Source organism: Scyliorhinus canicula, chromosome 15, assembly GCF_902713615.1.
Source record: "Scyliorhinus canicula chromosome 15, sScyCan1.1, whole genome shotgun sequence".
Classification (NCBI taxonomy): Eukaryota; Metazoa; Chordata; class Chondrichthyes; order Carcharhiniformes; family Scyliorhinidae; genus Scyliorhinus; species Scyliorhinus canicula.
The window spans coordinates 139,027,582-139,042,981 of NC_052160.1; the positions used below are offsets into that span (position 1 = coordinate 139,027,582).

Sequence of the window (15,400 nt, forward strand, 5' to 3'; positions counted from 1 at the left end):
GTTTCATGGTCATCATCAGATTTAATTCCAGAATTTTATTGAATTCAAATTTCACCAACTGCAGTGTTTGGATTTGAACCTTGGATCCCCTTGGACTCTGGGTCTCTGGTTTACTAGACCAGTGACAATACCGTTGCGCCACAACCTCCCCAAATATGGTTTGAAAAGAATTGTCAAAGCGAATTACATAGATCTTTGACAAAGAATCATCCAGACTCGAAACGTGAGCTCCCTTCTCTCTCCGCAGATGTTGTCAGTCTTGATGCGATTGTCCAGTATTTTCTGTTTTTGAAAGGAATTTTCAACCCCCTGTAATGAAGACATTGTGATGTATGTAATGTTCTCATTGCTGAACTGAAGCATCTCAGGGTGCACCTTGACCTCTGGAGAAAATGTGAATATCGTTGTACTTCCCTGTTACGACAATTTGAGATGTTTTCGTGACACATCTTTCAGAGCTATGAAATTGAAAAATGAAAATCGCTTATTGTCACGAGTAGGCTTCAATGAAGTAACTGTGAAAAGCCCCTAGTCGCCACAGATATGTAATAAAGGAAAACGTTTCGGTGTCTTAAAGATGGTAGACTGAAATAGAGACAATGATTATATCAAATAAACACCTTGGAGGGACATCAGGCCAGAGCTTGTATTCAGATTGGACAGGTTTTTGATCCACCCGGGGGGGGGGGGGATTGTTGTCAAGGGTCATGGGAAACATGGAGGACAGATCTGGCCACAATCAGGTGAAGCAGGCTCGAAGGCCTACTCGTGCTCCTGTTTCTTATATTTTTATCATCTTACGATCTGTGGACTTAATCAGCACGAGACTCTAAAGATTCCAGCCGACTACAGATGCTCAACATCTGGATGTCTATTTTGCTTTGAAGAATAAAACAGCAACACAACTAGGTTCCAAATATCTGTTTATTTATCAATCATTTTAATAATTATAATACTGTTCTGGTTAAAAAGAGCAATAGTGTTATGAAACCATAAGAATAGCTTGGAAGAATCCTCCGGCAAAAAGGGCCTCAATCCATAGTTTATAATTTACATATGAATGATTTTTATATATATACCTTCATTGCATGGCAGCCATAAATAAGGGATGCGGCCAAGTATAAATACTACTGTGAAAACATCATTGTTAAAAACATTTCACTAAACGTAAATCCACATATTGCGTCTCTGGAAAAGTGGCTGATAATAATACTTGCCAAGTTGATAAATCCATCCCATACTACATATCCGATATTCTCTTTGGCAGATGGTGAAACATTCCTGTGTCGACTCAATCCAGTGGTAATGTGTCGGTAAAAATGTTTCAAAAAGTATTTTTCTTTCAATTTCCTTTTTCCTTTCTCTCTCTGTGCTCCTTTGATGAAGGTGTAGTTAGTGTTACATCAGTGTCCCACAGGAGGCAGTATTTCCAGGCCCTCTGGTTGTTTTTTGCCCCCCCCCGAAGGCGAGAGGGCAGTGTGGGCGGTACAGAAAATCAGGCTTGCTGCACTACCCTCCGAAGACCATAAGACATAGGAGCAGAATTAGGCCATTCGGCCCATCGATTTGACTCCGCCATTCAAACATGGCCGAAAGTGGCTGATTTCTCCCACTTACCCCGCGCACCTCCATCCGTACCGTTCCTAGTCTAAGCACATTAAACCAACTCAACACAGGTCAGAGATAAACCCTGTTTTATACACTGAGCCAGTGGGCTGTTTCAGTATTCTTATTTCTTCTACTAATTATGTTCATCCCTTCATCATTCACCCTTAAAACAAAGTCTACAACAAATGACAAATTGACACAATCTCCTAAAAAGGCTTAAGAGGGATGAATTTTCCCTGAATACGACTATTCCCATATGAGTTATGTTGGAAAACCTCAGGGATGGAGCAGGCCGTGTCAATCTGGGGACATTCTCACTACAAGTCACCCGAGGTACAGTGAGAAAGGGTTGGACTCCAAAGATCAGAATGCTGCATTAGTTGGAAGTAAAACTTGACAAATTCTTCATAGTTCTTCACAGATATTCTTTCATTCACACCGTGTATCCTGCGAGGAAGAGAGAGGTAGAGAGGGTGAAAGGAAGCGCTGGTTTGAAAACCGTTATTCAATGCTTGTGAGGATGATTACTGGTTCAAACTACTGAGCAAATAAAAGGCCAAACACTGCTGATGCTGGAAATTTGAAATAAAAACAGAAAACGTTGGAAAAACTCAGCAGATCTATCAGGGTCTGTGGAGAGAGGAACAGGAGTCAGCGTTTCGAGTCCGTGTGACTCGTCTTCAGAGCTCATGGACTTGAAACATTAGCTCTGTGTCTCTCTCCACAGATTCTGCCAGACCTGCTGTGTGTTTCCAGCATTTCCTGTTTCTATGTCACTCCGATTCTTGGCCAGTACATCTGGATCATACTTCAGAAAAGAACTAAAACCTTCAAGAAGAGCAAAACGACAAATCATAGAATAATCCAATCTACAGCACGGAGACAGCCCCCTCGGCCCACACTGATCCATTCCAGCCAAAAAGCCCATCAAAACTAACCCCATTTGCCTGCATTTGGCCCATATCCCTCTTAGCCTTTCCTATCCATGTATCTGTCCAAATGTCTCTTAAATGTTGTCAATGTGGGCGGCAAGGTAGCACAGTGGTTAGCACTGTTGCTTCACTGCTCCAGGGTCCCAGGTTCGATTCCCGGCTCGGGTCACTGTCTGTGCGGAGTCTGCACGTTGTTTGTGTGGGTTTCTTCCGGGTGCTCCGGTTTCCTCCCACAAGTCCCGAAAGACGTGCTGTTGGGTAAGTTGGACATTCTGAATTCTCCCTCCGTGTACCTGAACAGGCGCCGGAGTGTGGCGACGAGGGGATTTTGACAGTAACTTCATTGCAGTGTTAATGTAAGGCTACTTGTGACAATAAAGATTATTATTGTTGTTAATAATATTATTATCCCTGCCTTAACCACTTCCTCTGGCAGCTCATTCCAATACGTACCACCCTCTGTGTAAAAAAGTTGCTGCTCAGGTTCCCATTAATTCTTTCCCCTCTTAACTTACACCTTGTGGCAAAGGAAAACGTATTTAACAACACTGGGCACCAGGAACCAAAATTCCTCAAATGTTATAGGGGGTATTTTAATCCCTTTGCTTGGCAGGGCAATGTGTTGTCAGGCAAGGTGGCAGCTGAGGAGTTAAGGTGGTGATAGACAGTGACTTAAGGTGGCACTTGGGGAGTTGAACAATCGGCTTCAAAATTTAAAGTGAAAAATGTGCATTGGGAATATCAAGATGGTTAAGTATGTGTTACAAATCATAGAATCCCTACAGTGCAGAAGGAGGCCATTCGGCCCATCACGTCTGCACCGACCATTTGAAAGACCACCCTACACAAATCCAATCCCCGTCCTATCCCTTTTTAAAAAAAATAATTTTTATTGGAATTTTTTACAGAAAATATAAAAATGTAACAACAAGTATAGCACCACACAGTAATATGCAACTAACAGCCCCATAACACCCACAATTCCCCGTCCTATCCCTATAACCCCACCTAACATTTGGACACTAAGGGGCAATTTAGCATGGCCAATCCACCTAACCTGCACATCTTTGGGGTGTGGGAGGAAATCGGAGCACCCGGAGGAAACCCACGCAGACACGGGGAGAATGTGCAGACTCCGCACAGTCAGTCACCCAAGGCCGGAATCGAACCTGGGTCCCTGGCGCTTGTGAGGCAGCACCGCTAACCACTGTGCCATCGTGCCACCCCAAGAGCCATATTGGAAGACAGATTAGAAGAGGAGGCTTAGAGACAGGGACACGATCCACTGAGCCAAAACTCTACAGAAAATCCGTAGCAAATAAAACACCCTGTACATCAAACAAACTGCCCTCTGTTCTCTGTACAAAATTAGAAAATTAGTAGCTGCCAGAGGTGAAATGGATCAGGGCTAACTGTGCAGGTATTATTCCCAGGTGGGGAAAACACACTTGCCTGGCGGCCACATTCAGCAACATTCTTCCCCACAAGGCAGTGACCAAGACTTAAGATTAGTCTAGCTGGACTCAGGGCTCAATAAAAGAATGGTTAAAACTTGATTAATATTGTTGTGACTGGTTCTTACCGAGATAGGTCTTCTTTCTTCAATATCATTGGTGAAAATCTATAGAGCTCCTTGGTCAGGTTTTGGTAGTGTTTTGTATCTGTGCTGGCAACACAGAGACCTAGAAACATAGCAGAGGATAAGAAAGAAAATGAATAGCAAGTACCAGGCCATGCTTCCCTCATTCTTCACTCTCTGAACATTAAGCATTCCTGTATTGGACAATATGGGCGCGATCCAATTGGGCTCGCTGCGCTGGAAAGTCAGCTTGCCGCCGTGCAGTGTGGCCGATAAAAGCCGGGAGACCCCGTTCCCAGGATCTACCCGGCTCGCAATGCCTCGTGAGATCTAACGCGATCCGGCGAGACATTGTGACGTAAATCCAGCCCATGGAGGGCGGGATTACCTTTTGGCAAATCTGCATATTAGAGTGAGACAGCTAACCTCACTCTAATGTGCAGATTCCTGAGTTACCCGAGGTTTTGGGATTCAATCCCTTCGCCTCAGAGATCTCCAGTCAGCGCTGTTCAGCACTGGTCCCCACACACGGCTGTGGTGTTCTTTGTGATTTTGCCATCAGGGTGGATGTTGCAGTGGTCACAAAGACCGCAGAAGCCAAGTTCATCAACAAAGCTAACATTTATTTACACTACTTATTAAAGCTCGACCGCTTCCTCCTGAAGTAAACAATCTAGTAATCTACAATCTACACTCTAACACGAGTCTCTACTCTCTATCTATAACTGTACTCTGCACTCTCTCACTTCTCCTCTCCAGCCTTCTCCCAGAAGCCTGGGAGTCAGTGCTTTATATAGTTATGCATCTAGTTCCATCTAGTGGGTAATTATGACATGACATTAATCCTTTGTATCGGAACATTTCACATAATGCCACAACGGGGACCAGACGGAACGGCACTCGTGGGGGTTTGGTTGCATGCCCTTTGGTCAGGATGGTGCCCTGGCACTGCTGATGCCACCTGGGTACCCTGGCAGTGCCAGCTTTGCATCCTGGTGGTGCCAGCCTGGCACTGCCATCTGGGCGCTGGCCTGGCACTAACAAGGTGCCCAGTTGGCATTTTATGTGCATCTGTGATTGGGCCGGGGGTGCCCTGTGTAGGCGTTGGGGGGGGGGGGGGGGGGGGGGGGCTGCAGGGCAGGGGGGGGGGGGGCGGGGAGCCAGGGACCCCCCAGCATTTGGGCTGCCTTTCTGCCTTTCTCCCCATATCCAGCACTCTGTGCAATGGTTGGAAAATTCCGCCAAGGATCTCACACAAACTCACTCAATCCACAATATTTACGGACTGGACTGAACGTTGATCAGGCTTCACCTCAACCAGTTGTGTCATTTTCCCACATTTGCCAAAGGGGTTACATTTCTACAATAACTGGCGACTATGATCCACCAATATAAACTCCAAAAACACTTTAATCTCAAGTCCAGATAACAATGATTAGCAATAATATACTTCCCCGGTTGCGAACTTTGTAGTATATCTAGCTGTTGCCAAGGAAACCACTCAGTATCATCAGGAGATGGAAGAACTAGCAGGCCAATCTCTCACCTTATCTACTCATTATACTCGTTTTAATTTAAATGCAAAAACAAACCCTTGGGTTCAGGAATATCTCTTACCTGGAGCAATAGCTACTTCTGGGAAAATATTTCCAATTGTTCCTTTGATGACCTGATACCCAAATGAGTTGCCATCATAAGAACTCAACGGGAGTGAGGGGTTGTTTTCGAGAACATCAATCTTCACTCGCTCATCAGAAATAATATTTTTAACTTGACGGAGAAGCTGGAAAGAAAGTCGGATGGAGCACAGTTCATTCACTTTCGTTGACAACCGATGGAAAAACATTTTGTGATAGGCCCTCGTAGACCTCAACTTGTTACATTCACTCTAACAGTGAGATGTACAGCCCCGCTCGGCAGGCAAAGGGTGACGTTGGACCGATGGTTTTCCACCATTGGAGAGTTCCTCTAGTCATTTAGAACATTTGATAGAGATTGAACGTCAGGTTGAATCAATGACTCCATTATCCAGGATGGTGGAAGGTGAACTGAATGAACGTTACCAATCCAGCCATCTCTATATTCCCGTGAATAAAGCCGCCGGATTGAGACTCCAACATCAACGCGAGGTGCTGGAGGACAGGATCAGTGTGGGAAAGAGGTTAAAGATTCAGTAAAAAAAATATATGGGAGTGGTACCATCATTCAGTGCACATAAAGCAACACGTAGGCTGTCTGTTCGCTGCCTCCTGGAGTGAGTCGCAAGTTACTTCCAGATCAAGGGGCTGGTTTAGCTCACAAGGCTAAATCACTGGCTTATAAAGCAGACCAAGCAGGCCAGCAGCACGGTTTGATTCCCGTACCAGCCTCCCCGGACAGGCGCCGGAATGTGGCGACTAGGGGCTTTTCACAGTAACTTCATTGAAGCCGACTCGTGACAATAAGCGATTTTCATTTTCATTTCATTTCACTTCAGGCAATATCAGAACCTAAAAATGTAAAAGGTAAACTCGCCACAGTCCCAGATGACCACAGGCTGTTTTTCCCTTTGAGGGGGAGAGCTGACGGGTGGTGATTTAACCTGAGGGTCACCACACCTCAGGCCTCGTGGACCAGCTGCCCAGCCAGTAATGTGTTAGCATCAGAGATTCCTCTGTTGATGTAAAACACGTGTCCTTTCCATCATAATTAATGATCTGCCGGCATTAATATAGTCTCAGAAATTGCGTATCTCAAAGCTGCAGGTTGTTTCAATTTGATTAGGGAGTAGTTAATTGCAAAGCAGAAGCCCCTCTGTTTCTCATTAGAGAATTTCAACCTTCTCATTTGCACCTGATAACGTCCATTAAGCTAATATGTCAGCATGTCAGTGCACTGCGTGTTTGGGCAGTCACACATACCCATTGCTCATGGAAACTGTGACTGATCAAAATAGACGTCATTCGGGAAGGCACCGAACATATTGGGGGGGGGCTCCATCGGCAGGACCAGGAAATCCCACCAGTGGGAAGGGCCAGAAAATTCAGCCCCATGTCGGGGAGGAGGCGTCACTACTGAGGATGATCCTTGCAATTCCAATTGGAATAAGTGGATATTGCACTGGATAGGTGGATTGGCCATGCTAATTTTTTCCAATTAAGGGGCAATTTAGTGTGGCCAATCCACCTAACCTGCACATCTTTGGGTTTTGGGGGTGAGACCCACACAGACACGGGGAGAATGCGCAAACTCCACACGGGGCCGGGATCGAACCCGGGTCCTCAGGGGGCCGGTGCAAACTTGATGGGCTGAGTGGCCTCCTTCTGCACTGTAGGGATTCTATGAAATTCTATGATCAGAAAGGAGCAGCCAATCTGCGCACAGGAAAGCCCCACAAACATGGAGTGAGATAAAAGTCCAGTTCATCTGTTTTGCCGATTGTTGGCCCAGGGGTAAATGTTGGCCAAGACAACAGGAGAGCTTCCCCCGCTCTTCAAATAGTGGCGCCCATTCACTTAAACAGACAACAGGGAGGGACCCGGCTTAATGTTTCATCCAGAAACAGTTCCTCTGACAGTGCAGCCCATCCTCACTATTGCACTGAAGTGTTAGACTGGAACTGAGATCCATGCATCTGGAGGGAGTTTTGAACCAACATGGTAGCATAGTGGTTAGCATCAATGCTTCACAGCTCCAGGGTCCCAGGTTCGGTTCCCGGCTGGGTCACTGTCTGTGCGGAGTCTGCACGTCCTCCCCGTGTGTGCGTGGGTTTCCTCATGGGGGGCTCCGGTTTCCTCCCACAGTCCAAAGATGTGCGGGGTTAGGTGGATTGGCCATGCTAAATTGCCCGTAGTGTCCTAAAAAGTAAGGTTAAGGGGGGAGTTGTTGGGTTACGGGTATAGGGTGGATACGTGGGTTTGAGTAGGGTGATCATTGCTCGGCACAACATCGAGGGCTGAAGGGCCTGTTCTGTGCTGTACTGTTCTAAATTCTAAATTCTAACCTTCTGCCTCGGAGGGAGCTGGGGTATCATTGAGCCAGACTGAAACATGGTAGATATATGGCTGCAATGGAAACATTATCATTCATTCTGTTGTTTCTTTGCAGCGATGCGTTGGAAAGACTGTGAAGCACCGAACCCCATTCACAAAGAGACATCACACTCTTTTCAGACCTCATTATCGTATGGTCATCATTAAGTGACTTGGGCAACTGTAAAGGAGGACCCACATTGGCAGGAATGCTGCCATGTGTTCATTAACATTAGCAATAATAATCTGCAGTTGGCAGCATTGCTTGGTTGGCATAAGGGGCTGGACCCTTGGATCCTGATCCTGTTGGACCCTGGCCTGTGGATCCTGATCCTGTTGGACCCTGGCCTGTGGATCCTGATCCTGTTGGACCCTGGCCTGTGGATCCTGATCCTGTTGGACCCTGGCCTGTGGATCCTGATCCTGTTGGAAGGAAATGTTACTGGGAACCCATGCATGCCGGCTGGGTCCCAGTGGGCGGTTTTGGAGAAAGTGACCAATTAAGTGGCGGCTTGAGTGAGCTATGTCCAATTGAGGATGGAGGGCAGAGTCTTGAAGCTTGAGGGCCAATAGGACTCCAGCACTGAGCAATCATCAGCCCCACCGTGGGAGGTGAAAGCTGTTGATGTAGGCGGGTAAAAGAGTGGGTACCTCAGCATGGAGGCGCTGTCTGAAGAGCTTAGACAATTTTTATAAATCACTGAGGGTCTGCAGTAACACATCATCATGGAGTGGCCCTGTGCTATGGCGAGCGCAGAGTGGGGCAGAGTTCCTTAGGTTAGTAGTGTGCTGCCCCTCTCTGCCAACCATCTTCCGCCCCAACCCCGTGGCTGCCTTTCAGTTGGGCAGCACTGTAGCACAAGTGATTAGCACTGTGGCTTCACAGCGCCAGGGTCCCAGGTTCGATTCCCTGCTGGGTCACTGTCTGTACAGAGTCTGCACGTCCTCCCCGTGTCTGGGTGGGTTTCCTCCGGGTGCTCCGGTTTCCTCCCACAGTCCAAAGACGTGCAGGTTAGGTGGATTGGCCATGATAAATTGCCCTTAGTGACCAAAAAAAGGTTAGGAGGGGTTATTGGGTTACAGGGATAGAGTGGAAGTGAGGGCTTACGTGGGTTGGTGCAGACTTGATGGGCTGAATGGCCTCCTTCTGCACTGTATGTTCTATATTCTATGTTTGCAGAGTGGCCTTAAGAGGGCCTGTGCTGGGCTTAATTGGCTACATGTTGCTAGCATTCAGGTAGCTGAGACGCTCCCCGCTAATTCTTGTGCTGTGAAAATTGTCCTCCAACCCATTTAGAGCCACCCCCCCCCCCCCCCCCCCCTCCCAATTAATATCAGGAATACCTCTTCTTGTGTGTGCGCAGGATGGAGACGGAAATTCACAGTCGCCCTGGCGAAAGGAGCAATCACGTTTGACTGAACGGAAGAAAAACAGAAAATAATTGAATCAGAGGAGACAGAGAACGTTGAGCACCAACATCAACTCTTCAGTGACTATTTACCAAAAGTACTGAAAACCAGGGACCTATAAAATGGGATTTCTTCCAAATCGTAAGCTGTTCTTGTTCACAGTAAGAGGACGGAGCAGAGAAATGAAATTCTCGTCCTTTCTGTACTTGATGGGACTAAAGGTCCACCTGATCGAGGCTGGCAGCATCCCACCTTCAGCCTCGTCATCGCTCTGTTGTAGTTACTGGAATTCAGTTTAATGGGAGATGGATGTGACACAGCCCAATGAATACAGAAAATACTGGAAACACTCAGCAGCATCTGTGGAGAGGGAAAGACGGAGATAACGGGCTGGATTCTCTGCCGGCGGGATGCTCCGTTTTGCCGGCAGACCGGGGGCCTCCCGACGGCGTGTGGCTGCCCCACAATGGGAAACGCCATTGACCAGCTGGAGTAACGGAGCATTCCGCCGGCGTGCTGAACCAGAAATCTGGCACGGCGGGGCGGAGAAACCCACCCAATGTTTCAGCTCGATGACCTTTCTCAGGCTCTGCCCAGGCCTGCCGGACTTTCCCAGCATTTTCTGTTTATATTCCAGATTTCCGGCATCCACAATATTTTGCCTCCTGCGTTTATCCAACACTGCTTTGCCTTTCCAGCCCAAGTTGGGATTTGCGGGGTCCGTCTGAGATTTCCCGTTTCCAACCCCTCCGGATACCTCTATGATTGCTGGGATCATTCAGAGACCATTAAAATTTGTGCGTAAGGATTTAGTGGCAGCAGCAACCCATTGCTTAAGGCAGGTCCCAATCGGGGGGGGTTGGGGAGGGGTGGGGGTCGTTGTGTGAGGTTCCCCTTAGAGACTTTGCTCTTCAGTCACCTCGATCATACAGTTCACCTTGAGCTAGGAACATGGGACGGGGCGGAAGGAGCGTTGGGTTGTAAGGGAGGGAGCGGGTAGGGGGGAAGAGGAGAGTGATCAACCCATGGGTGGGGGGGGGGGGGCACCCCACGATCGACAAAGGGCAGCCACCAAGGAGTGATCAGCCCCTTCCTTCCCTTTAAACAGTGAAGTTAAAAAGTCAGGCTTCTCCCCCTTCCACCCCATTGTCTACGCCAAATGTTTATTTTAATTTGGAGTATCCAATTATTTCTTTTTCCATTAAGTGGCAATTTAGCGTGGCCAATCCACCTACCTTGCACATCTTTTTTGGGTTGTGTGGGGGTGAGACCCACGCAGACACGGGGAGAATGTGCAACTACACACGGACAGTGAGCCGGGGCCGGGATCGAACTCGGGTTCACGGCGCCGTAAGGCAGCAGTGCTAACCCACTGCGCCACCGTGCCGTCCTGCCAAATGTTTTATGACATGGACAGTGTATTCTGGGGGTTGATAACAAGCCTAATTAACCTTCAATTATTTGCTTAAATATGGCAGAGGGGTTGTCGAGTTTACCCCACCCGTATTGTGGGAGAGCTTGGGTGTCGGCGGACAGGTGGTGGGATGGGCTCCCACCCTATTTTGGGGGAACGCTCAAATGGGGAACATGCCCAACCCCCCCAAACCCTAGGGCATGCAAAAATTAAATCATCGGGTGAGGGGTAGTCTGTTCTAGAGGGTCCTCTGATAGGGTGGGGGGGGGGGGGATTTTGGAAGTCTCTGGTGGGGGGGGGGTGGGATTCCGGTGGGGGCGTCTCTTATGGGGGGGGTCTCTAATGGGGGTTCTCTTGCGGGAGTCTGATGGGGGAGGACTGGTGAGGCGGTCCGATGGGGGGCTGGATTAGCAATGCTGGGTGGGGGGGGCTCCAGTTGATTTTGGGGGCACCTACGTTAAATACGTATCCCCCCTTGGCCATTTTGACCCATTTGCATCTTCCCGCGAGCAGGGGGCGCAAGCCTCGATGTTGCCGCCAGCGGGCGATCGGGGCATTGGCGCCGATCCCATTTTTCCCCAGCGCGGGATTCTCCGCCACATCAGGAACCCTGCTGCTGCGGGAGACGGAGAATCCGGGTCGAAATGTCTTTGCTGGATTATCATTCCAATTTGCATGATTCTGATGATGTAATAATGGGCCTCATTGCCGGGCTGGAGAATAGGGAAGCTCATTGCAGCACGGTAGCATGGTGGTTAGCATAAATGCTTTACAGCTCCAGGGTCCCAGGTTCGATTCCCGGCTGGGTCACTGTCTGTGCGGAGTTTGCACGTCCTCCCCCTGTGTGCGTGGGTTTCCTCCGGGTGCTCCGGTTTCCTCCCACAGTCCAAAGATGTGCGGGTTAGGTGGATTGGCCATGCTAAATTGCCCGTAGTGTCCTAAAAAGTAAGGTTAAGGGGGGGGGGGGGGGGGGTTGGGTTACGTGTATAGGGTGCATACGTGGGTTTGAGTAGGGTGATCATGGCTCGGCACAACATCGAGGGCTGAAGGGCCTGTTCTGTGCTGTACTGTTCTATGTTCTATATTACATAATCTAGTTTCTGATTATTGATTTAGTGAATCCTGCAGTCGAATAGCTAATACACAAATGAATACTCAGGTGATGTATTGATATCAATGGTCCTGTACCCAAAAGCTTCAGGGCAGGAGGAAATTGCAGCCCGGACACATTCTCATAATCCCATTGGCTATTTTACTAATTGTTTGAAATCTGTTCTCTGGTTCCTGAACCAATGGAAAGAGTTTTTCTCCATCCAGTCTCATGAACACTTGTATCTAATCTCCTCTTAACCTTCTCTTGTGTAAGGAGAACCCTAGCTTCCCCAGCCGATCAACCAAACTAATATGCCTCTTAACCCTGGAACCATTCTCTGCTTCCTCTCTGAAGCCTCACATACTTGTGAGAACCTTCCAAGCGATTTTTCACAGTGCTCAGCAAAGGTTTATACCAACAAAAAGGAAGGACGGTAGAAAGAGGGAAAATCGACCGTGGATATCTAAGGAAATGAGGGAGAGTATCAAATTGAAGGAAAAAGCATACAAAGTGGCAAAGATTCGTGGGAGACTGGGAAATCTTTAGGGGGCAACAGAAGGCTACTAAAAAAGCTATAAAGAAGAGTAAGATAGTTATGAGAGTAAACTTGCTCAGAATATAAAAACAGACAGTAAAAATTTCTACAAATATATAAAACAAAAAAGAGTGGCTAAGGTAAATATTGGTCCTTTAGAGCAGTGCATCTCAAACTATCTGATGTGGCGTACCGGCAGTTTTTTTTTTCAATGTGCCAGGGACCGGTAAGCGAAACAAGCCACTCCAGGATTACTGTCTCTTTCTTTTCTGGAAACACTCCAAGTCCCGGCAGACGATGGCTCGCGTGCCGGCACCGGTACTCGTACCACACTTTGAGAAGCACTGCTCTAGAGGATGAGAAGGGAGATTTAATAATGGGAGATGAGGAAAGGAACTGAACAGGTTTTTTGGGTCTACAAATATATAAAACAAAAAAGAGTGGCTAAGGTAAATATTGGTCCTTTAGACGATGAGAAGTGAGATTTAATAATGGGAGATGAAGAAATGGCTGAGGAACTGAACAGGTTTTTTGGGTCGGTCTTCACAGTAGAAGATACAAATAACGTGCCAGTGACTGATGGAAATGAGGCTATGACGGGTGAGGACCTTGAGATGATTGTTATCTCTAAGGAGGTCATGATGGGCAAGCTAACGGGGCTAAAGTTAGACAAGTCTCCTGGCCCTGATGGAATGCATCCCAGAGTGCTAAAAGAGATGGCTAGGGAAATTGCAAATGCACTAGTGACAATTTACCAAAATTCACTAGACCCTGGGGTGGTCCCGGCGGATTGGAAATTAGCAAAGGTGACACCACTGTTTAAAAAAAGGAGGTAGTCAGAAAGCGGGTAATTATAGGCCAGTGAGCTTAACTTTGGTAGTAGGGAAGATGCTGGAATCTATCATCAAGGAAGAAATAGCGAAGCATCTGGATGGAAATTGTCTCATTGGGCAGACGCAGCATGGGTTCATAAAGGGCAGGTCGTGCCGAACTAATTTAGTGGAATTTTTTGAGGACATTACCAGAGCGGTAGATAATGGGGAGCCAATGGATGTGGTATATCTGGATTTCCAGAAAGCCTTTGACAAAGGTGCCACACAAAAGGTTGCTGCATAAGATAAAGATGCATGGCATTAAGGGTAAAATAGTAGCATGGATAGAGGATTGGTTAATTAATAGAAAGCAAAGAGTGGGGATTAATGGGTGTTTCTCTGGTTGGCAATCACTAGCTAGTGGTGTCTTCAGAGATCAGTGTTGGGCCCACAATTGTTCACAATTTACATAGATGATTTGGAGTTGGGGACCAAGGGCAATGTGTCCAAGTTTGCAGATGACACTAAGATGAGTGGTAAAGCGAAAAGTGCAGAGGATACCGGAAGTCTGCAGAGGGCTTTGGATAGGTTAAGTGAATGGGCTAGGGTCTCGCAAATGGAATACAATGATGACAAATGTGAGGTTATCCATTTTGGTAGGAATAACAGCAAAAGGGATTATTATTTAAATGATAAAATATTAAAACATGCTGCGGTACAGAGAGACCTGGGTGTGCTCGTGCATGAGTCACAGAAAGTTGGTTTACAGGTGCAACAGGTGATTATAAGAAGGCAAATGGAATTTTGTCCTTCATTGCTAGAGGGATGGAGTTTAAGACTAGAGAGGTTATGCTGCAATTGTATAAGGTGTTAGTGCGGCCACACCTGGAGTATTGTGTTCAGTTTTGGTCTCCTTACCTGAGAAAGGACGTACTGGCACTGAAGGGTGTGCAGAGGAGATTCACCATGTTAATCCCAGAGCTGAAGGGGTTGGATTACGAGGAGAGGTTGAGTAGACTGGGACTGTACTCGTTGGAATTTAGAAGGATGAGGGGGGATCTTATATAAACATATAAAATTATGAAGGAAATAGATAGAATAGATGCGGGCAGGTTGTTTCCACTGGCGGGTGAAAGCAGAACTAGGGGGCATAGCCTCAAAATGAGGGGAAGTAGATTTAGGACTGAATTTAGGAGGCACTTCTTCACCTAAACGGTTGTGAATCAATGGAATTCCTTGCCCAGTGAAGCAGTTGAAGCTCCTTCATTAAATGTTTTTAAGGTAAAGATAGATAGTTTTTTGAAGAATAAAGGGATTAAGGATTATGGTGTTCGGGCCGGAAAGTGGAGCTGAGTCCACAAAAGATCAGCAATGATCTCATTGAATGGCGGAGCAGGCTCGAGGGGCCAGATGGCCGACTCCTGCTCCTAGTTCTTATGTTCTTATACTTCCTAAGCTGCTAAACCCAGAGTTGGACACAATGGCCGGGATTTTCCCGCCCCTCCCCACCCCTACAGTGGTGGTGACTTGCCGTTGGGATCTCCCACTACCCGCCAAAGCCAATGGCGATTGGCATGTTTCACCCATCCTGCTGTCGGGGAACCCGTGGAGGGGATTGACTTCAACAGGACCAGAAGATCCCAATGATGGGAAAGGCTGGAAAATCCAGAGCAGTGTTCCAGTTGAGGCCAACCAGAGTTTTATGCGGGAGAGCAACGAGTTAGCCAGGGGGGAAGGGAGAGTGAGCGCGAATAAGGAGAGACGGCAGGAACGAGAACATGTGGTAGCAAAAGAGTGAGGCAGTGAGAGTGAGAGAGAGAGAGAGGACTGAGAGAGAGAGATGAATGAGAGAGAGAGAGAGAGGACTGAAAGAGAGAGAGGGAGGACAGAGAGAGAGAGAGAGAGGACTGAGAGAGAGAGAGGACTGAGAGAGAGAGAGAGAGAGGACTGAGAGAGAGAGAGAGAGAGAGAGAGAGGACTGAGAGAGAGAGAGAGAGAGACTGAGAG

General features: G+C 47.5%; 1 protein-coding gene across 1 annotated transcript in view; it reads right to left on the reverse strand.

Annotated features, from left to right (window-relative positions):
• Positions 1–906: 906 nt before the first annotated feature.
• LOC119978185 (N-fatty-acyl-amino acid synthase/hydrolase PM20D1-like) overlaps positions 907–15,400 on the reverse strand; it is a 72,322-nt gene continuing 57,828 nt past the window's right edge. The window contains exons 9-12 of the mRNA XM_038819615.1: positions 9,474–9,555; positions 5,737–5,902; positions 4,123–4,222; positions 907–2,055 (exon numbers count right to left, since the gene is read on the reverse strand). Of these exons, the coding sequence (XP_038675543.1) occupies positions 1,926–2,055; positions 4,123–4,222; positions 5,737–5,902; positions 9,474–9,555 (478 nt within the window). The 3' untranslated portion in view covers positions 907–1,925. The remainder of the gene's footprint in view (positions 2,056–4,122; positions 4,223–5,736; positions 5,903–9,473; positions 9,556–15,400) is intronic.